Source organism: Mesoplodon mirus (assembly GCF_964341445.2).
Source record: "Mesoplodon mirus genome assembly, chromosome: 2".
NCBI classification, from domain to species: Eukaryota; Metazoa; Chordata; class Mammalia; order Artiodactyla; family Ziphiidae; genus Mesoplodon; species Mesoplodon mirus.
This window is the reverse complement of record NC_138977.1, coordinates 127,514,616-127,536,933: the sequence shown is the minus strand read 5'-3', so window position 1 is coordinate 127,536,933 and position 22,318 is coordinate 127,514,616. Positions and strand designations below refer to the sequence as shown.

The following is a 22,318-nucleotide window of genomic DNA, read 5'->3' as shown; positions in this document are numbered from 1 at the left end:
TGGTGGCGCAGTGGTAGAGAATCTGCCTGCTAATGCAGAGGACACGGGTTCGAGCCCTGGTCTGGGAGGATCCCATATGCTGCTTAGCGGCTAGGCCCATGAGCCACAACTACTGAGCCTGCGTGTCTGGAGCCTGTGCTCCACAACAAGAGAGGCCGCGATAGCGAGAGGCCCGCACACCGCGATGAAGAGTGGCCCCCGCTTGCCACAACTAGAGAAAGCCCTCGCACAGAAACGAAGACCCAACACAGCAAAAATAAATAAATTAATTAATAAACTCCTACCCCCAACATCTTAAAAAAAAAAAAATATGCCCACATCTCACTGGGCCTTTGTTTAAAAAAAAAAAAAAGTATGCAGAATGGTAGACAAAAGTGTTAAGGAATTTGGGCAAAGGACCACAAGAGCCTAATGGATACCCCAAACTACAGCTCACAAATTCCCATGTAACTCGTAGAGGCACACTACAAATTTGACACTGAGCTTCCTAGTGGTGGGGCAAAGAGGGAAACTTTATCCAGTGAGTGGTGATCCAGAGTAGAAAGCTGAGCCTGTTCTGGAAATTTTGGCTTGTCAGTGTGGTAGATGGCACGCTTGTACAGGACCAGGACCTTTCGGTTGAGGGTGAGTCTGTCAGGAAATTACCTCATAAAATGTTTAATTACTATTAATTTTGGATTTTAGAGAGGCAGCAAGTTAATTACGTATCAAATTTCTACATGATGCCTTTCTGGAAGAGAAAGAAAAGGGGGAGAGAGAAGAAAGGGAAATGGCAGCGTGGTCATTTAATTTGAACTTTGTTTTTATTCTATGGATAGATTGTCTCCTACTGTTGTCGTGGCAACAGTTGATCTGAGAAGTATAACTCTCTTACCTCAGATGCCTTTAATAATATAAACTGAAATTCTAGTGCATAGTGCTTCTTAAGGTTTGCTTATTTTTCCTAATGTGGACACTTCCCCGTCAGTCTGAGAGGGCAGCATTCAGAGCACACTTTCAGTCTTACCGCTGTGGCTCCCAGGAAGAGACAGGAGTTCAGAGAACAGGAAATGGACAGATCTTTACTGGGACCACTAACAGTGCTGGGGTCAGAGAGGTCTCAGGCTTGGGAAGGCAGGGGGCCTGGGAAGGGCTCTGACTTTGGGATCACAGAGCCCCTTGTCTGTGTCCTGATTCTGTCACTCATAGTCAGTTGTGTGACTTTAGGCCGCCGACTTGACTTTGCCTCTCTGACCTTTGGTCTCCTCCTCTGCAAAGATAATGCCCTTCTTGCCTGTGCTCATGAAGGTTCAGTAGGATAAAGTGTGGGTGTTCCTGGAGCAGTGGTTGGTGTCCAGTGGGAGCTCAGTAAAGGTCAGTGGTTTCTCTTGTTCTGGTCTTACATCATGACTACATCTTTACTCCTCTGAGTGGATAAAAACAAAAACTTTGCTGTTGCTCAGGCGTGTTCAGTGTGTTTTGGAAATTGCAGTTGCCAAAATCAGTCTTGGATTCCATCTGAAATGGCTTAAAAATTGTTTTTTTTTTCAAATTATAAAAAATAGTTCATGAAAAAATACCTGTAAAATACCCAAATGATGGAGGTGGGCAGAATCAAACGGGAAAGCCCTCTTCACCCAAGACTCCACAGCCCCTTCCTGGTTGTAGTCTCTGACCGTTTAGTGCCCACCCTCCCAGGCCTTTCTCTGAGCCAGATTACGTTTGTGTACGTTTCACTCACGTGCATACGTTTGTGAGAGAGTTGTGCAGCTTCTCTCTGGTGTGTACACGATCGGTTCTCAGGAGACCTGCCCAGCACTGACCTTGAAGGTGCTGTGGCTGGGGCTGTTCGGAAGCGACCATCCGTGTTCTGAATCCACTTTCTGACTGACTCCGGGCTCAGGCGATAGTGTCTGCAGCTGGGTGCCCTGTTGAATAAGCTGAACCAGAAAAGTACGTTTCATGGAAGTAGCTGAATCAAGGCAGCTTCCTAGGAAGGCCTGGGGGGAGGTGGCCCTTGGGAGCTTTCAGATGCTTTTGCCCTTCCCCGAGCAATTTAATGTGTTGATATGAAAATATTGACAGCCAAAGAAAACTGCTTTTTTCACATTGATCTAATTCCTGATGGAAGGTTGAGATTTTAAAGTATTAGATAATCTCTAAACACTGTTGGATCAGCAGGGGAGATGCTTCTTGGGTAGGGGAGATGATGCTGATAGTACCTATATTCGTTTCCTGTTGCTCCTGTAATAAATTACCACAAACTTGGTGGCTTAAAACAATTCAGATTTATTCTCCTATAGTTTGGGGGTCAGAAGTCTGAAATGAGTCTTCCAGATTAAAATCAAAGTGTTGGCAGGGCTGGTCTTTTTCGAAGCTCCAGGAGAGAATCTGTTCTTTCTTTTCCAGATTCTATAAGCTGCTGGCATTCCTTGGCTTGTGGCCAAGGAATTTCTTTTCCCGTCAACACACTGCCTTCCCCTTCTATAGTCACATCTCCCTCTGCTTCCATCTTTTTTTTTTTTTAAATAAATTTACTTATTTAGTTTTGGCTGTGCTGGGTCATTGTTGCTACTCATGGGCTTCCTTGAGTTGCAGTGAGCGGGGGCTGCTCTTTGTTGTGGTGCACAGGCTTCTCGTCATGGTGGCTTGTCTTGTTGCGGAGCACGGGCTCTAGGCGCGTGGGCTTCAGCAGTTGTGGCTCGCGGGCTCTAGAGCACAGGCTCAGTAGTTGTGGTGCACGGGCTTAGTTGCTCCGCGGCATGTGGGATCTTCCCGGATCAGGGCTCGAACCCGTGTCCCCTGCATTGGCAGGCGGATTCTTAACCACTGTGCCACCAGGGAAGTCCCTGCTTCCATCTTTTAAGGACACTTGTGGTTATTTTGGGCCCACCCAGATAATTGAGGATAATCTCCCCATCTCAAGGTCCATAACATTAATCCCATCTGCAAAGTCCCTTGTGCCATGTAAGGTAACAGTCACAGGTCCCAGGGATTAAGACATGGGCATGTTTGGGGGCCGTCACTCAGCCTAGCACAGTACTTACCTCATGGGATTGTTAGGGTTGAATGAGACTCATCGGGTCCTAGCTCAGATGCTCCCTCCTAGGTGGTGTCTTCTAAGAAGTTTTCCCTGACCTCCCCGTCTGAAGAACCACCCACCATTGCCCCATCAGTTGTCACTCTGTCACAGAACTCTCAGGTATTTTCTGCACAGCCTATGAAACCTAGGACCAGACCTTGTTTGGTTCTCACTTTATCTCCAGGGCCCAGAATAGTACCTAGCTTTAGTGAATGGTTAATACAGGTTTGTTAAATGGATGAATGTCAAAATTTCAAAACATACCGCTTTGTAGACTTTCTTCTTATCTCTATGACAACAGAGACATTTCCCCATATCATTAAATATTCTTCCATGATCTTGTTTTTAACTCACTAAGTAATGGCCTTTGTGTAGCTGTATCATGGTTCACTTAACCAGTCTCCCAGGTTGAAGTCGTTCCTTCAGTGACCTTTTGATCCTGTGAAACTCGGTGGTCTAGCAAGGTTGGGTTTGTCAGCCTGTCTCTTAGGATGCTGCATCAAACAAGTCACCCAGTCTTACCTCCTTGATCTCGAAGGACAGAGACAACAATGTTGTAGGTTAATCAGATAGGCAGGTAAATCCAGTGTGCTGGTGGGGATACAGGAAGCAAGGGGTGAGTGCTGGTTAAACTCAGAAACTTCAGGAGGAAGCATTCTTTTCAGGTGGATTAGGATAGAAGTCACATCTAATGCCAGATTGAGATAGAGAAAAAGGCTCTGTTAACGTCTTATTTTTGCTTTGTTTCAAACTTTAGTAAAAGTCAACCTGTCATCACATGGTATAATAGTTAAACCTTTATGAATGGTACCCAGTCCCGAAATATGTGATAGAAACCGTTGGTAAAGTAACCTGCAGGTTACAGCCTGTCAGAGGAGATAAGCACTGTGCTTTGGAAGCACATCTTAATGTGTATTTAATACATGCTTAATGCGTCTGTCTCATATTTACATTTAGTGAGCCTGTGGGCCCCGGTTGGCTGATGTCTACAGTATGCATGGCACTGGGTGTTGGTAGGAGGCGTGGAGGGGCTGAGAACCCACGCCTCGCTGTGAGAAGGACCCCAGCTCTCTTCCAGTTGCAGGAATTATTTCTGGAAAGTCACCAGTAACTCCTCAGGCCGGGTCAGCTGCCTCCTGGGGCTCCTGGAGCCCCTGGAGCCCTCAGATTTCTCTCAGTCATAGGACCGAGCACCCATATAGTGTGGTAATTGTCTGTTTGCTGGTCTGTGAGGGACTCGAGGGCAGGGACCTTGTCCATCTTTATTCTTAAGGCCAAGCACCATAGGTGCTTATTGGATGGGTGCAGTGAAGGATGGAACAGTTATGCTGAGCGTCTCCTCTGTGCCGTGTACTTTGTTAGCAATCAGCGGGGAGAAGACTACAGCAAGGCCCCGCCCTCAGAGGTTTCACAGTCTCTTGAGGGAAATAAATATTAATCAGAGAGTCATGTAATTACAAGTTGTGATTAAATGCTATGAGGAAACAGAACCTGATGCTAGGAGAGGAGGAACCAGGGCCTTGCTGCAGTTTACGTGGTAGGGCAGTAAGTGTTTCTGTGGGGATGTGTATTTAAGATGAGATCTAAAGGACTGGTCATCAGCCTTCTTACTGGTTTATTCCCCTTGTGAAGAAAAATTTCAAACCTGGAGAAGGGTTCAAGTAATAATTTAATGATGAACAGCCATATATGCTCCACTTAGATTGAACAGTTGTTGACATTTTGCCATATTCATTTATTGTGCCTCTTTCTAGTTTTAAAAAGTGGAATCCTTTGAAAGTAAGTTGCAGATATCATGACATCTTATTCATAAATACATCAGCATTCATTCAGCTCTCTACACAACCATGAAGGTGTTATCAGGCTTAAGAAAATTATCAGTTAATTTCCATAATAGCATTTTACCGTGACCATGTTCAGAGCATGTTCGTGACCAGATTATGTTCTGCTTTCTCTAGTTACACCAAACTGTTCTTTATGAACCAGCCTCCAGTCAGGTTTGTGTATTGCCTTTAGTTATTTGTCACTTTATTCTCTTAATAGAAAACAGTTACTCTACCATTCTTTCATGACATTTACCTTTTTTATTTTTTTGAATGATCATGGGTTAAAGGTTCATTTAACACATTGAGGAGATCCATTAAATCAGTTAAATGAACCAGTAAGATGGTAAAATTGATTCCAAAGGCATTTGAGGAACTAGGTATTTATAGACATAAAACCAAAAAAGTTAGAATAAGGTTGCTACATTAGATTTAAGAAAACATCATCTTCAGAGTTATCTATTCTATTGGACATAAATCCACAAGTTAATATGTCACTTCACAGTGTCTGGGCTCTAATAGAATAGTAAGTAGCACAGGCACATTCTCCTAGAGAATTAAATAAACCTCAGGCAGGCATATTAAAAACGCCCAGGTATAAATGGAAAAGGCACCTCTCCCCCATGCTTTTGTCTTATTTCCAAATTTTGAGTATTTTTTTTAAAACAAGCCTTTCCCTAATCATTCCAGCCGGAATCAGCCTCTCCAGTTTTATCCTCCTATTACTTTTTAAAAATGCCTTTATTGTGGTATAATTTTTATACCATAAAATTCACTGATTGTACATGTTCATGATTTTTAATAAACTTATGCAGCTATGCAACTGTCACTGCAATCCGGTTTTAGAATATTTTCACCCCTCGACGAAGTCCCGTTTGCAGTGGACCTCCGCTTCCGCCTCCAGCTCCAAGCAAACGTCAATTTGCTTTCTCTCTAGAGAAAGAAATTTCATATAAATGGAATCATGCACATTACCTTTAGTCTGGCATCTTTTCACTAAGCACAATGTCCCTGAGGCTCACCCATGTGGTGTCCATGTGGTAGCGTGTATCAGTGCCCTTTTCATTGTTGCGTCAGTGCTGTTTATCCATTCCTCACTTAATGGGTTTTTGGAATTGTTTTTGGTGTTGGGCTCTTATGAATAATGCTGCTGTGAACATTTGCATGCAAGTCTTTTTGTGGATGTATTTTTTATTTCTCTTGGGTAGGTTCCTAGGAGTGTGGTAGGTGTATATTGAACTATGTAAGAAACTGCCAGATTGTTTTCGAAAATGGCTGCAACTACCAGTGACTTATGAAAATTCCAGATTCTCCACATTCTCGCCATCACTTGTCATTGTCTGTCTTCTCGATTATAGCTTGATGGACATTGTAGGCTCCTTCTGAGTGAAGAAGTTTCTGGTGGCAACTTGGTAATGCTATTATCCAGAAAATCAGCTGCGGAAAGCGTGGTACCATGGTCTGGGGACTTGTGAGTTTCCTTCCGGAAGGAGAGTCTGTGTTGTCTCAAACCCAGTTTGTTCAGCACTTGGACATTGGACCCATGGGCTGACCAGAAATAATTTTGACCTTATGCAGATTTTAAAGACTTAAAACATTGAGGTATGATCTCCAAACAGTGGAAGGCTGTCATCCGAAGTGTACTATTCAGTTAGTTTTGATGAATACTTATCAAGATAATATTTCTGTCACCGCCCTGGGGATACGTTCTGCCCCTTCCCAGTCAATCCCTGAGAAGCAATCACTAGTCAGATTTCCATCATTATGTGTTTGTGTGTGCACCCTGACGCTCTGATTGAACTGATCTTACTGTGGAAAACATTTGAACCGCAGTAGAGTATAAAGAAGAGAATAAAATGGCTCAGAATCACTCCACTACCCAGAGGTTACTAGTGTTACTATTTTTATGTAGTTCCTTCCGGTAATGTACATGTGTCATTTTAAAAAAATCTCACAAAGCAGAGCTTTGGCGAACGTTGTTTGGCGTGTCACCGCTTCCTTTTTGGAGTGTACGTTTTCCAGCGTGATATGTGTGTGCTGAGGACGCAGCCTAACTTGCTTAGCGCGAGCATTTAGGCCCGGTTTGTATCGCGGGCGGACATCCCGCGTCTGGACTCCCCGCCTGCGTGGGCACGTCCGCTGTCTGGAGGGCGCAGCGCGACCTTCCCTACCTGAGCGGCCAGAGGAGGGACCCCCGCGGGACTTCGGGTGCCCGGGTCCTCCCCCAGTCCCGCCCGGCGCCCAGGGTCCCGGCGAGCCAGGCCTGACGCGCCGAAACCGAGCCGCGGATCGGCTGCGCGGCATCTGCGCACGATTGAGCGGCCTGCCGCCCCCGCCCGGCCGCCGGAGCCGCCGCCCGAGGTCCCGCCGCGGAGCCCCGCTTGCTCGCTCGTTCGCCCGCTCGCTCGGGCATGGAGCCGCCGGCCGCGCGCCTCTGAGCCCCGCGGCGTTCATGGTGAGTGGGGCCGGGGCCCCGCCCGCGCCCCTCCGGGGGTCTGCCCGGCCGTTACCGGCCGGAGGCCCCAGCGTGGGTGCGCCCGTGTGCATGTGTGTGTGTTACACGCATCTGTTCCAACGAGCTGAAGCTTGCATGTGGCCGCGGTGATGCGCCTTCCTCCTCCCTGCCATTCTTTGTCTGTGATTCCATGTAATTTCCTCACAGGGTTGAGTTTTAATGGGTACAGTGGGGGACTGTAAGAGAGAGAGCCAGCGCGTCCTAATTCTTACCACCCAGAGGGGGATCGCACCCTGTGTTCAGACTGAGGTCAGTCCAGGCCAGGCACCCCTCTTAGAGGCCTGAATGGCATTCATTGCCCGTGATCCTGGGGGCAAGAAGCCTTTGTACGGAGCTCAGGCTGTACCCCATTTGCTCAGGGTCCGAGTAAGGTGGTCAGATCGCAGCAGTAACCAAGCTTGTTAACACCTGCAGTTCAGTTTTAACACATTTCATTCACCAGTCCACAGGTGAACTTCTGTGTTCTACATGTTTTGTAAGTAACATGACAATTAGAAAGGCCCCCTGAGAGTTGCTGTCCCAAATGCCAACATTTCTGGTAACCTAGAGGATGCTTTCTGGGAAAAAGACTGTGGTAAGGAGAGAAAAGAGTTGAAGTCTGAGGAGCCCTTCAGAGGATTCCAGAGGGTCCTTCTTACTGTGAGGTCAGCCTCATTGGTCACCAGGACTGTCGTTTTGGAGTCCCAGCATTTGTAAGACCTGTTCAGGCCACTCTTACCCACTAAAAATGGCAACATAGAACAGATCTCGTCCCAGATTGTGAGACAACACCCCTCTCCCCCCAAAAGTTGCTTGTTATAAATGGCAAATTGTGAAACCCGCTGCAGTGTTCTGGGTTCTTTGCTTTCATCTACTCTTCACCGCAACCTTATTAAGCACCGCTCTTAGCGGGAAATGTTGTGAAAAGTAATTTTGTAGCAAAATAATGACAGTAATACTCCCTGTCATTTTGGGGCACCTGCTGTGGCCATGTGTCTTACGTTAATTCATTCTCATTTAATAGGTGGGGAAGCAGGCTTGGAGGGGTGAAGGAACATGCCCAAGGTCACGCTGCTGGTGGTGGTGGTGATGTGGAGGTGATGGTTCAGACCCAGGCCTGCCGCCAACTCCCAGTGCTTCCCCCGCAGGGTCCTCAGCCGGTGCCCACAGGGTTGCTGCGCTCTCTGTCCCTCACGTTGGTTCACGTCAGTCTGTTAATAGGTGCCACATGGTGACCTGCTATGCTTTATTCCAGACATACCTCTAAAACTCCCTGGTTATTGTAAAAGGCTAATCTTGATGCTGTAACCAGTTGAGTCCAAGGCTTAAGCACAGATTTTAACTGATGACCCTCTCTCCTTGTAGCTAACATAGATTTCCAGGAAGCTAGGGGGCCTCTGTTACCACATTTGGGCGTAATTGGCTGTCTTTTACAGCACTCTTCCAGTTCTGTAAGTAGCAGTGACACCCCTCTTGTCATTCTACCAGGAATACTTTCTTTTCACTGTTTGAGAATCTTGATTTTTTCCTCTCACACAAATGTCTGTCGAGGTAGACTTTTTTTTCTTTTCTTCTTCACCTGGCAGATTATACTCTTTATTTAGGAGTCTAATGCCCTGTCCTTATCTCCAGCACTGTTCAGATCATGCACATGATGTAGACCTTGCCATTGGATGTATCTAATGGGCTCATCACACCTCACACTGTTTACTTTCTGGCTCTACACCCAGTCTAGCTCTTCCTTTCTCTCTCAAGCTTGGTCTTGGCTTGTCCCATCAGCTCTGGGTAGCTTGTTGTTGAGACCATGAAGTCTAGAACAGAGCTTTGACTGGGCGTCATTCCCCACGTGAAGTGTTCATGCTCACCCACAGAGAAGCCTGTTCGCTGTCATCTCCTGGCTGCTGCTTATGCTGTTGGGATGCCCCTCCTTCACGGCTTCTAGCCCAGCTCTCCCCTGTCCTTTGTCCACTGAGATGGCACCCTTTATGAGCTGTTTTCTTTGATTCTCTCCAGCCATAGGTGTCCTGTCCTTGGGACTCCCACATTTTTTATCGTCTGCTCTGGTTTCATAGCTTCTGCTGGCATTGTACTGCCCCTGCTAGAGTGAGTGAGCCCTTCAAGGTGGGGTCTGCAGGTCTCCTAAAGTGCCAGGCCCCATGTGGCCCCTTCACAAATGAGCTCCTGGCCCCTGTGTGGAGTTGAGGCTCTGCTCAGCTGCCCTGGCTTTTACTGCTTTTTTCCTGAACCTTTGCTGCATTATCAGACCACACCCCGCACTTAGCCCCCAGTTGGGTGCAGTAGGCTTTGTTAGCTGCGGTCTCTCTGGTGTTGGTCTTACCTTCCCAGCAGGATACAAGGCACACCACTCTGGGCGGGGACTGTGACCTCTTCTAAACTAGTGACTTGTAAACTTTTTATTCTGACACAACACCCCACCCCCATCCCCCGGTTAGAAAATTTAGGTTGAGACTCAGTTCTCTCATGAAGGCATAGCTATAAGTAGGTATAGAACTGAAACAAACTGTCCTTACTATGTGCACTCTGTATTTTTGTATTGTTGGATTTAAAAAAATACTGTCGTGACCAGTAAAACTGATTTGCCACTAGAACTTTGCAGAACCCTGTTCTAAATTCCCTCTAGGGTTATGCAGGGTGTTGGAATCCGTAGAGGTTCCTTGAATGGATGGTTTATACTGATTAGCCTGCAGGACTTCTGATGAGCACAGCAATGAATGGCATTGTTACTTGGTTTAAACCAAGAGACTTCAACTTGATCCCATAAGGGCCCCAAGAGGAGAAGAAACTTTGGAACGATGAGTTGCACCGAGGCTGGGCCGCCCCCACCATTTGCCTGGCACACGGAAAGGGCTCATACTTTATGGGCAGCCGTTGAATGTATGTCTCGTGATCTCATCATCACCGGAGTCTTCACAGTTGCTACCGTTTTGTAGCCGAGAGAGAAGCACGATGATTTGCCCCAGATCAGAGCCAGGACTTAGATTTAGAACTCACTCTTTTTGCTTCCAAAGCCCTAGCTCTTGCCATATCACATGCTGACCTCAGTGTTGATAACTCACAACTGAAAGTTGTTTGTCCTGAGAGTGAATCGTCCTCTTTCTTGTTCCTGAAATTGGTTTGTCTGGCTTGGAAGATGAGCTTACTGTCGACCCCTCTAGGTAGCAGTGTGAGAACTACATTTGGAGTAGGATCTGTTAACAGTTTCCAAAGCCGTTCGTATGCTGAAATGCCATTTAGAATTTTGAAAAGGCTTTCCCTGGGATTTCAAGTATGGACAGACCAGGCCTCCTTTTTTTTAAATCATGCAGGGCTCTATGTGATTAAAGCATAAGTATTTGCCTTGCATCTGCACTTAATTTGCTATTACAGGTTTGTGTCATAGTTGAAAGCTTTATTTAGACTGAACGTAAATGATTAAACTGGATCCTGCATTCTAGCGAGTGGCAGTCTGCGGTGAGCAGTGTGGGGGCGGAGCCAGGGTGCTTGGCTCTGGTCCAGCTCCTCCAGCCCCAGCCCGGCCCTCTCGGGGTTGTGGGGAGCTAGTGTGAAGGGCAAGCTGAGCCAGTTCCGTGTGTAAAGCCCTTGGAAAGTGCTTGGCCCGTTGTGACTGTGCTGCTTGTTACCGTTTGTGATGGAGCCTCCGAGCTCTAACTGAAGAGACTGATTTTTTAAAAATCACAAATCAAGGCATTTAATTAACTTTACAACGCGTCTTCATATCTGTGCTCTTTGCAGACTTTGCAGGGCTCCTTGATTTTTGTTTGGCCATAGAGCATTTTTTCTGCCTTACACAGTTTCAAGCCCGAGGAGAAAAAGGGTCATGGCAGACAGCAGCCAGGGCCAGCCTTTATGGAGCACTTCCTCTGCACCGAGAGGTTTGTGCTGACTGCTTCACAAGCCTCTCCCCACTCCTTAGACAGCCCTCTCTGCTAGGTGCTGTTTCCCTTTTTGCAGATGTGGAAATGAGGTGCAGGGATTCTAAGCTGTGCTTTGCCGGGGGTCACAGCTGGTTCCTGGTGGATCTGAATTTGCTCCCAGGCCCGTCTGGCCCCAAAGACCACACTTAACTCGAGTAGGACCCGGCCTTTTCCCTCCAGAACTGCATGCCTGTTTGTTGAGTATATCCACAGGAGAGGTCGGACCTTCGCAGAGTGGCAGAGTGGGGAGTCCCGCAGGCCCAGCTCCTTGCCGGCTGTGGACTTGGGGGCAAGTCACTTCACTCTGAACCTCAGTGGCCCTACCTGTAAAATGCGGTGACACTTGCCATAGAGATCGTTATGGAGATAAAGTTAAACTATGTGTGTAAAGCTCACAAAGCAAGTGGAAGTGAGCATCCACATGCTGGGGCATCTTACTTTGGGGCTCAGCATCTTTGGCCTTGGCATATAGCTCACTAGACCAGCATCAGCAAATAAGTAGCACCTTACAGGGCGTTCGCTAACAATTCTTGTTAATATGCAGCGTGCCTCAGGATCTTTCTCAGCACACAACTTTTGGTAGATTTCCTATAAAATACAAGATTTTACATTGGGTGCTACATACGATACTTCTGATGGCTGTTTAATACCATGTGAAGTTGCAGCTGAGTGCTTGGCGCGTGGAGGTGCTCAGATGTTTGAATGGATGAAAAAGTGAGTCCATTCTCTCAGCTTTGGGTGAGTGGAGGTCGTGTTAGATTTTAATGGAACCCTTTTACACTGGGGTAAACAATGTTAAGACATCTAACCTTGTACAGCCAGATGTACAGAAACTGCCCCACCCACCTGCTTCTTGGTGCACACGCTTCTCATAGCCTGTGGGTTTTGAGGGAAAAAATTTTTCTTTTAACTTTTTAGAAGCCTCTATCGGCTTTCCTGGCTGAGAGAGTAATTGCTTGCCAAATAATTTTACCAGTAACACCCCACTTGACAACTAGTGTTAATAAAATTCGTTTAGCAATTCATCACTTTCCACTCCTGATACTGCTTCTGTTGTATTGGGAGTGGTTATTTAAATCTTAGTTTGAACTGCTCGGTTGTTTGTCCTGTCTTCCCAGTTAGGTTGCCTTCCCTTAAGGGAGGGTCCTGAGAGCCTTGTCTCTAATAGGCAACAAGAGAATACTGGTTTTTTATTTTTGCAGAGGGCTGAGGGTACACATGCACAGGCACGCATACATACACACACAGTTTCAGAAACTGGACTCTTTGGCACAAATTACTTGACTCTCCTGAACTCTGCTGGTTGGGTGTTTGGAATGTGGGTCACCAGGTGTGACTGAGGTTTTGTAGTTGCAGTTCATAGCACGAATAAGTGACCTGGAAGTGTGGAGGCTGCTCATAGATTTCCAGGACATGGCACAATTATTCGTGTAACAGCTTGCAGTGATGGCTTCACACCAAGATGTTAAGGAATTTCTTTTTTGATGTTTCTGCTTTAAGAAAATGAAACAGCTTTAATCATCTTTAAGCAAAAGATTTTTAATTTTTAAGCCCGTCCTCATTTCAGGAAAGGTTTGAAAGGCAAACAAAAATAGATAAAATGCTGTGGGGTAAAAGGAAATGCATGAGAAATTTAGGGTGGGAGTGGGAGATGAAGCCAGGGGTGGGGGTCAGATGAATGTTAGAATTGCCTATCACTCTGACTCTGAGCTTCCCTGAGGCTGCTGCAATAATCAGTTCAAATTTACGGTGTCCAGAAGACAGAATACACACCTCTTACCCAGAAGCAGCCTAGGAGACCTGAGTCGATGTTTGCGGGCCCTTAGAGGAGCAGCTGGGATGATGAGATCCTTAGTGACTTCCCTGCCAGTATGGGAAGCCCACAGTCCCCATAAACTGATGGCCTGAACTGCACAGCTGAACCCCTTTCATGGGCAGTTTTTCCTTCTAAAGAGCAAGAAATGTTTTCAGTGCGTCATCCTCAAAATCGACTTAAAGGACTTCATAACAAAACACCTTTCTTACTTTGAAAAGGGCTTCGTAATATCAGAATTGGCCGGGCCTGGAGTTATCCCTGGTTTCTTTGTCCTAGGAATATGAAGACAAGGCTGGACGACCTAGCAAGCCACCCTCTCCAAAGCAGAATGTGAGGAAGCATCTTGACTTTGAGCCTCTTTCCACCACTGCGCTCATCCTGGAAGATAGACCAGCGTGAGTCTGAAGAAGAGTCTGTGGAGAGTTTGTTTTCAGGGATAAGTACATTTGCTAGTCACCTTTTCATTAGAAAAGGGGAAGAAAAATTGGCACGTCACTTACTAAAAATGCAGGGCCCCTCTTCATTCCCTCTACTAATGTGTATTCTATATGATAGCATGACTAATTTGGAAAACTTTCATTTAACATAGAAGTTTTGATCAGGATTTTCCATTCAGGTGATTTTTTACTTTAATTTAGCATTTCCAAATGCCTAAATAGCTGTTATTAATTATAGACTGGCTTGTAACGGTAAGAAACACCAGGAAGTATACTCTAAAGTGCGTGTTTTGGAGGCACCCCAGTATTGTAGAACAATTCCTGGACTAGCCTACTGGTTCTTTGGGATCTGCAGAAAACAGGCTGGGTGATTCCAGCAAGTTCCCTTCCCTTCTGGGCCTCTGGTTTCCATCCATCTGATGACGAGAGATGGGTTTTGATGATGGGCTTGTAGATCGTGTTTGGAGACCTTAGTAAGGGAAAGGGATTGCTCCATCGTACCAGGCCATAGCTTATCTCTATTTAAGCATCGAGTTTCCATAGAACACTGTATTTGAATAGAAAGATTCCACAGCTTTTAAGAAAAAGAGAGAGAGATTGTAAAACATTGGGCTAGAATCCCTAAGGTCCCTGCCAACCCTGACATTTAAAATTGATGAAGTCTGCAGAAGAAATGTGTCTTCTGATGTTAATTTTTGGTCCTTGGAAATTGTGGATGTGTGGGTAGATGGGGAGAGAAACCCTGAAATGGAGGATTCAGAAGGTAGGTAGAGATTATTGGTAGAAGCCGCCACACTGTGAGGATCCGTCCTTGTAACGCTGTCTGAAACATGAGCTGTGGGAAATCGTGCCCTGTTCTCCTGCAGCAAAAACACTGTGATGTGCACAGACAGCCAGACATTGCCGCCCTCCCAGTTTTCAAGGGCCAGCAAATTCACCAGCACGTTTCTGAAAGAGAACATGTGTTTTATTTTTTTAACCAGGATTCAGAGTTGTATACCACATTTAGTTGTTTAGAACTATTGTATGAATCTGTGTGTGTGTGTGTATATATAAATGAGATGAACCACATAGCTAGTATGAAACTTACACACTTAAAAAAACTGGCCAGGGAATATGTTCATACATAGATGTATCAATAATATATGCCATTAGGGTACTCTACTTCAAGGGTAACTGTTGATAATTATTGTATTCGTGCAGTGTGGTCAAATCAAAGTTTCTTTGGAGACTGGGGTGAAAAAAAAAACACCCAAAGATTAAGTGTTTATCTCTATTGGAGTTATGGTTAATTGCTATTTTCTTCTTTCTGCTAATCTTTAGACTTCAAGTTTTAAAAAATGAGCTTATTTTAATACTTTTGTAAAAAAAATATTTTTAGTTTACGAAAGAGCTGTGTCTTTATCACCTAACAAATGTGGTTTTGGTCTTTGAGCTTTTCATTTTTTAGTAAATGATGCTTCAAGTTTCTCTTATTTAATATTTAAAATGGTGAAAAATCATTTATTTTCTATCAAGAAATCTCCCGGCGAAGCCAGCTGAAGAAGCTCAGAAACACAGGCAACAGTATGAAGAAATGGTGGTTCAGGCCAAAAAACGAGGTAATGGAATTCACATATGTTTGGTTATGTAAGTCAGCACAAGATTTTGTGTCTTTATGGACATTTTCGCTTTACCTTTTGGAGCTGTAGAACCTGAACTTTGGTGAATGCTTTATTTAATATTTTGAGATTTATAATTTTTCATCGAAAATGTATGTTTCTACTAACTACTTATTCCTGGTTACTTCATTCAAGATAATAACACTTTGAATTTACACAAGGAAAGAGACTGTGTAGGATAAAAGTACTAGGCTGGAGAAAGCTTTAGCCAGTGATGCTGGAGAGGCAGATCTCTTTCTTTCTGTGGGCTCAGTTTTCCTTATTTACAAGAAGATGTGATGTGATTCGATAAAGTGCCTTGTGACACCTAAAAACCCCATGATTCTTAGTTGTTTAAAAAGTATGTATAATAAAACGTGGTCTGTCTGTACAATGGAATATTATTCAGCCTTAAAAAGGAATGAAATTCTGACACACACTTAACATGAAGCTTGAAGACATTATTCTAAGTGATATAAGCCAGACACAAAAGGACAAATGCTATATGCTTCCACTTATATGAGGTATCTAGAATAGTCAGATTCATAGAGACAGAAAGTAGAATGGAGGTTGCTGGGGGCTGGGGAGCAGGGCGGGGGAGGTGTGTCGGGGGGTGGGAAGTTAGTGTTTCGTGGGGAGAGAGTTCCAGTTGGGGAAGATGAAAAAGTTCTGGAGATGGACGGTGGTGATGGTTGTGTAACAATGTGAATGTACTTCATGCCACTGGGTGTACACTTAAAATGGTAAACTTCATGTTTTGTGTATTTTACCACAAAAAAGTATATATAAATGAAAATGCATGGCATTTCTCAGAGTTGCTGTTATACCCTAAGAGTTATCCTTAAGCTGTGAGAAGTGAAGTTGCAGGTTCCATTGGAAAGGGTGAGGGGAGCACAGAGAGGCTTCTGATGTGTCTGTTCCCGTTCAGTCTTTTGACTGGGGCTGTAGTTTCTTGGGTTTGTCTATTCTGTGATAATTTCGTTAGGTTCTCATTTGTATACTTTTCTGTGTATATGTTATACGGTATGTATGTTACAAAAAAGCTTCCTAAAAGATGGCTAATGCCTCAGCTTTCTAAACTCCATAAGGTGTGAAATGAGTCCTGGAAGGTCAGGTCTCAGTGCTGTACTTCATTGCCCTCTTCCTGGTGTTTTTGCAGCCTGGCTCTTTGAGAAAAGTCACCTAGCTTGAAATCAGTGGATACCAATTAATAGATGTTTTCCTTCTTTTAACTGTGATTTCTAGAGCTGAAAGAAGCCCAGAGGAGGAAAAAGCAGCTGGAAGAAAGATGTCGATTAGAAGAAAGTATTGGAAATGCTGTCCTCACTTGGAATAATGAGATTTTGCCTAACTGGGAAACAATGTAAGCTCTCTAGACTCTACACTTCTTTGCAGAATTCGTGGGAAGCAGCTGTATTAATTGTAGCTCCTCTCACAGCCCCTGATGAAATTATCTGATAAGTTTAAGTTGCACAGAGTCTCCTTCCCCTGCCTTGGTCCCGCCCTTGTCGTTTCTCACCTGGTACTGTGACAGCTCCCCTCCCAGCCTTTCCAGCTGTCTTCTGCTCAGCAGCCAGAGGGATCTTCTAAGGCACGAATCTGTGTCACTTCCATACTTTACGTTTCAGTAACTTCCTATGACTCTCAGTGTAAAATTGGAATTGCTTAGCTTAGCCGACAGGACCCTTCATGGGACGGCACGTCCCTTTCCCTGTAGCCTCACCTTTCATCTCTCCTTTGCTTGGACAGTGCCCTTTCCTTAGGGAGCCTCGGGGCCTTTGCATGTCCCATTCCCTCTGCATCGAGTGCTCTTGCCCTGTATCTTCTCATCCGGTTAACACTTTGTCCTTTAAAGCTCAGTCTTCCTTGGAGAAGCCTTTCCTGCCCTCGCCCTGGCTCCAGGTGCCTGTAGAGGACCCCGCTGGGTACACTGCATCTGTCTGCTCAAGTGTCTGTTGTCCTGTCTGAGGAGGGGTGCCAGGTGTGCTTTGGTGACAGCCCCCAGTAGCTGGTACGCCATAGAGTCCGGCACTGTTGTCTCCTTTGCGTCTGAGGGACAGCTGTAGGTCTTCCCTCCTGCGTGGTCGGAATGGTTAGGGGCTGGTATCTGGACAGCAGTCCTGGAGCCATGCACAGAGACTGGTGGTTCGTTTTGGGCCTCCCCCTATCAGCAGGAGCTGGGGGAGCTTGGACGCCAGTTTCCTTTTTTCTCTTCCAACCTGAACCGTGTGTCAGGTTGTTGGGGACTTGCTTCTGGCACTTACCTGGGTGTCACTCACTCCCACTGTGGAGGTGGGGTCTCGGGGGAGCGGACATTGCCCTGTTGAGGCTCTGCACAGGGAACACAAGCTGTGCCCAGAGCCTGCTTTTCTGGGCAGTGGGGCCAGTAACAAGAGTTAAGGCCCTCAGAACCCTTGGACTGACGCCCTGTGTGGCTGCAGAGCCCTGGCCCACCCTACACTGACTGATGCTTGATGTAGCCCAGACGCGTGCCTTCATATGGGAACTGCTACTTAATGACCACCAGCTGGGTGCCGGGCGCCTTTCTGATTTGTCCCACTGAATCCTCACAGCAGCCCTTTGGGGTCAGGGGGAAGGTTCCATCATCTTGGTTTAGGGAGAATGATACTGAGTGAGAGGAGAAGGAGTTTGCTCCGGGTTCCCCAGGTGAGGGTGTTATGGGGCTGCAGCCCTGGTTTCTGCAGCATCAGCCCGTGCTCTCCGCTCTGTGCTGTGCTGAGGAGCACCGTGTTGGGGGTCTTTGGCACCTTTATGTCTGTCCCAGTCCGTTAGCAGTGTGTGTTCACTGTGACCAGCAGACCTCAGCGACTCTGCAGTTCCGAATGTTCTGAGTTAGCAGAGCTGCCCTGCCGTTAGAGTTGCCTTGCCTGAGCGCTTCACCTGTGTGTGTGCAGCTGTGCCGAGGCTGGCGGCCGTGCTCTCGGGCTCCCTTCTCGAGGCCCCTTGGGGTCTGCCCTCCCTCGGCAGCTCTGCGGCAGTGCCCCCGGCTCCCCCCACCGTGCCCAGCTGCCTGCCGTTCCTGGAGCAGGCCACGTTATTTCCTGTTGCTGTGCTTTCTGTTCAGAACGTCCTTCCCACCATTCCTGTGCTTCGACTGCTACTGGTCACTGAGAATTTGGCTCCAGAATAGCACTCTGGGCTCCTGGTCTGTGGCGCCCACGTCTGCGTGTGCAGTGCCTGTGGCACACCTGGCCCAGCAGTAACCCAGTGGCCCAGTGGGAGGTAGTCGTCGACCTCCTGGTCTGTCTGTTTGGAACGGTGGACTGTAAGCTCCCTGAGGCCAGGGGCTGTGACATAACTACTGTGCCTCCCCCCGCTTTTGTGGTTTGGGGTTAAGCACGTGGGTAGACAAATATTTCGTCACTGAGAACAAACTCATAAACTCATGCTTCCATTTTTGTCCAGGTGGTGCTCTAGAAAAGTTCGAGATTTATGGTGGCAGGGAATCCCTCCCAGCGTGAGAGGCAAAGTCTGGAGCTTAGCCATTGGGAACGAGTTAAACATCACCCACGGTGAGTGGCTTGCATGATCCTAGGCCTGGGGAATCCACCCCTGGGTCCTGTGGCTTCTGCTGTCCCATTTGCCCCGTTAGGAAGAAAGGCAGCCATCGCTACGCCGCTGTGTCTTCGGAGAGGCCAGGTGAGTGTGTCTTCCAGGATTGGAGCCGGTGGGGAGCCGGGGCTCACTCCTGGGTGCTACAGTTACCTGGTGTCAGTTCAGAGCAGACGCTCGCCTTCTTCCTGATAGCTGTCACCTTCCCTGAGTACATGGGAAGCACACATGGGGCTCAAGGCTTTAGTGGGCTGAGCCATGTTCGGATCTCTTCTCAGAGTCCTGCAGAAAGCGAGCCTTGATGGGGACGTGAAAGTGGAAGGGAAGGATGTTTCTTTCTGTGGAGGTGCTGTATCTGGGGTACTTCTGGTTTTTTGTGACTTTTTTTTCCCCCAGGCATCTTATACGTCAGCACCTTAGAGGGGACAGCATACTGTGCTAGGACTGGGTCCTCCAGGGTCTAGTAGCTTGAGTCCAGAGGGAGGTGAGCTCCGTACCCTCCTTTCTTAGGGCTGTTTGTCCCGCCATACGCACTCGTACAGTTTGGGTGTGCTTCTCCTCCACCAGTGTGTTCACTGGTCCACTCCCCTATCTGCCCAGCGCTCTGCAGGCTGCGACCCAGAGTGAAAGTGATGCTAGGAGCGCGTAGACTTACAATTAAGTGCTGAAGAAATGGTGATCCTTCCTTCTTCCCTTTTCCTCCCTTTCTGCCGTCTAAGCTGCTCAGGACTCGAACTCCTTCCTTGTCTTCTTTGTATTAGTGCCCAGCTGTGGAGTTGGTGGTGGCAGTTTTTACCCTGTTGAAGGCCCTTGAGTTTAAAATAGATTGTTGTATCTTCTCTGTGTGGCTTGGGCTCGTGTCGTTATTGTAATTTTTATTTTGTCAGGTGTTGATCTCACCACGTGCGATGGTAGCCTTGGCCAGCAGTGTGCTCCATCTTGGGTGAATGGGCACTGGTTTCCTTTCATTGTGATCTCCTCAAAGTTCCATTTTTTTTGCTAATCTATACCTGCCCAAAACTTAACATCTGTACGTGAGAAGATGTATAGCATTTAACTTGTGGAAATGGTTTTTCAGCGGCTTCCCTAGAAGTAGATGTTTGGAGAAATGGATGACCATTTATCTCAGTCCCTGTTCTTGAAAATTTCTAAACCGTATCAACAACTCTACACCAGTTGGATGTAATGCAGGGTACTCTGTGTGTGTCTTTAATTTTTGGTTCTCACTGTTGGCTGCACTGATTTTATTTAAATTAAAATCCTTCATAGACCATATCATCGTAGTATATCAGGCTAAATGGCTAATTCATCAGTCACATGCCTTGAAAGTTTGTCTAAATTTTGATATTGGCTCGTTTTATTTAAATTGTGTCTTTCTTGTATAATTAGCTGCCTAATGTCAGTTGCCCACCTAGAATTGATGCTCAGGAAGCTGCGGCCTCACCTGTCATGCTTTCCTTCCTGTCACCCAAGCCCAGCACAGCTCTCTGTGCAGTCAGACCCTCAGGAAGTATTTGCTGAATGAATGAATGAATGAACGAGTGCCACCTTATTGGGTCCTTCTTAACCTCAGTTTTGCTGCATATTCAAGCCAATGTGACAACACAGATGATCTTGAAGTCTGCTGTTGAGGCCTGGCGTCGGATTAGGTTCTTTACTCACGTCTTTGTTAACATTGGCAGCAGTCTGAGGGGCACGTATTGTTGACCTTATTTCCCTACTGAGAAAGTCCGCCACTGGCTGACTCTGAAGCCTGTGTTGCGATTTGGGAAGCCCCAGGGTTTTGCTCTTTTTGTGGCTGTGCAGTTGGAAACTCACTGAAAGTCAATCTAATCGTACTGTTAAACTTCACTCTTCGGGAAGTCAGCCTTGTCCTTTGAAGCTTCGTATGGAAAGAAGGTGTGTTCACTGTTCTAACTCCCTCTCCACCCACAGACACACGCCAGTAAAACCATGCGGGTGTTTTAAAAACTGACACTTTGACCCATTTTACCCTGAGGCTGCCAGCATCTGTGCTTTAACTGTCAAATACCTCATTTGAAAAGTTGTTCCCAGTGGTCAGGGGCCACACAGTTGTTTTCCTCCACCTCCTGCCAAAATGAACAAAGCTAAGCCCACCTCCTGGAAACTGAGAGTGGGCAGAAGTTCCCCAGACCCTCTAGCCTCCAGCTCAGCACACCTCCAGATTTGTTCCATAAGCATTTGAGTTAAGATGCATGCAGTCCTCCCAGGTGATGGTGTTAGTATGAAGTTCTATTTCATAATTGTACTGCCGTTGCAGACTAGTGTAGACTGTAAATCAGATCCTTCACAAGGTTAGAAGAAGGTCATTAATCAAAATTTAGCTTGTTGGAACACAACAGTGTTACTAGAATTTGACTTGTATTTTAAAAAATAGCATATACTGTCCGGAAGGCAGATGTGCTCTGCTTTATTCTCCAGAAGTATTGATGGAAAAAATAAAGTGGTAGAAATTCTCTGGGTAGCTGCAATTAAAGTCTTAGTGATTGACTAGTGGTCGTTGGTGATCCAGGGCAACGGATGGCAGGGAAGCATGGGAGCCGGGGAGGAGCGGGAAGCACCCACCGGACGGGTGGGCCAGCAGAGGCCTGGGAGCCTCTCTCTGTGGGTTCAGTCTTTCAGGAGGAGTGGGGCATGGTTATACCCCTGGAGGTCTGGGTATAAAAGTGAGATTTGTGAGCGTGAGTTATTTCACTATTGCCTAACTACCCAAAGAGAAGAATTATTGAAAAAATAAGTTCTGAATATGGAGGAGATTTGGAAGCTCTCTTGTGAGAGACCTGTCTTGATATGTCTCTGCCACCAAGAATCCTTATTTTTTGAAACTTCTGCCTGTGTTGCTTGCACCCCTATCCCATTTTCAGGCAGCAAGTTCAGGAAGACTGGGCCAGGGGGTAGCGGTTCCATCTTGTCTTTATTTGAAACCAGATTTTCTGCTTGTTCTGGGTTTTCTGCTTGTTTCTCCCTTTCTTCATCAGTCAGATATTCATTGATTATATTGATCTGTGTCAATCCCAGAGCTGTTTGCTCTGGATACAGACATGAATGAGAGACTAATGGTCTTACCCCAAGGAGCTCACAGTCTAATAAGGCGATAGACTCACAAACGCATCAAAACAATATAGCTTTATGGGTGGGTTGTGTAACAGAGTGAATACCAGGCATGGAGGCATTTTATGTATTTCTTTGTATATAGTGATGTCTATAGACAATAGAAGTACCTTCTGGCCAAGTTGGGGGGATCGTTTTGGTAGCTGTAATAAGCCTGTGGTGTGTAGTTGAACTGTAAATATTTGAACGAGGCAACAGTGTCTTCTCTGGTGTTTCTCAGGAGACACGTGTGCACATGACACTTACCCAAAGCCTTTTCTTCCAGAGCTCTTTGACATCTGTCTTGCCCGAGCCAAGGAGCGGTGGCGGTGCTTTAGCACGGGAGGCTCTGAAGTGGAGAATGAAGGTATACATGACGCTAACCCCGGTGGGCTCCTTTGGTCAGTTACACGTATCATTATTTAGTA

General features: G+C 46.4%; 1 protein-coding gene across 8 annotated transcripts in view; it reads left to right on the top strand.

Annotated features, from left to right (window-relative positions):
• The window catches only part of TBC1D14 (TBC1 domain family member 14), a 106,041-nt gene that overhangs the window by 57,702 nt on the left and 26,021 nt on the right, over positions 1–22,318 (top strand). For 6 of the 8 annotated variants that reach the window (XM_082638928.1, XM_082638924.1, XM_082638927.1 and 3 more), the window contains 5 exons: positions 13,406–13,524; positions 15,085–15,167; positions 16,452–16,569; positions 18,633–18,739; positions 22,177–22,257. In XM_082638928.1, the coding sequence (XP_082495054.1) occupies positions 13,406–13,524; positions 15,085–15,167; positions 16,452–16,569; positions 18,633–18,739; positions 22,177–22,257 (508 nt within the window). Of the gene's footprint in view, positions 1–7,202; positions 7,340–8,455; positions 8,476–13,405; positions 13,525–15,084; positions 15,168–16,451; positions 16,570–18,632; positions 18,740–22,176; positions 22,258–22,318 lie in introns of those variants that run through there. The other 2 variants (XM_082638930.1, XM_082638931.1) reach the window with 2 other exon arrangements.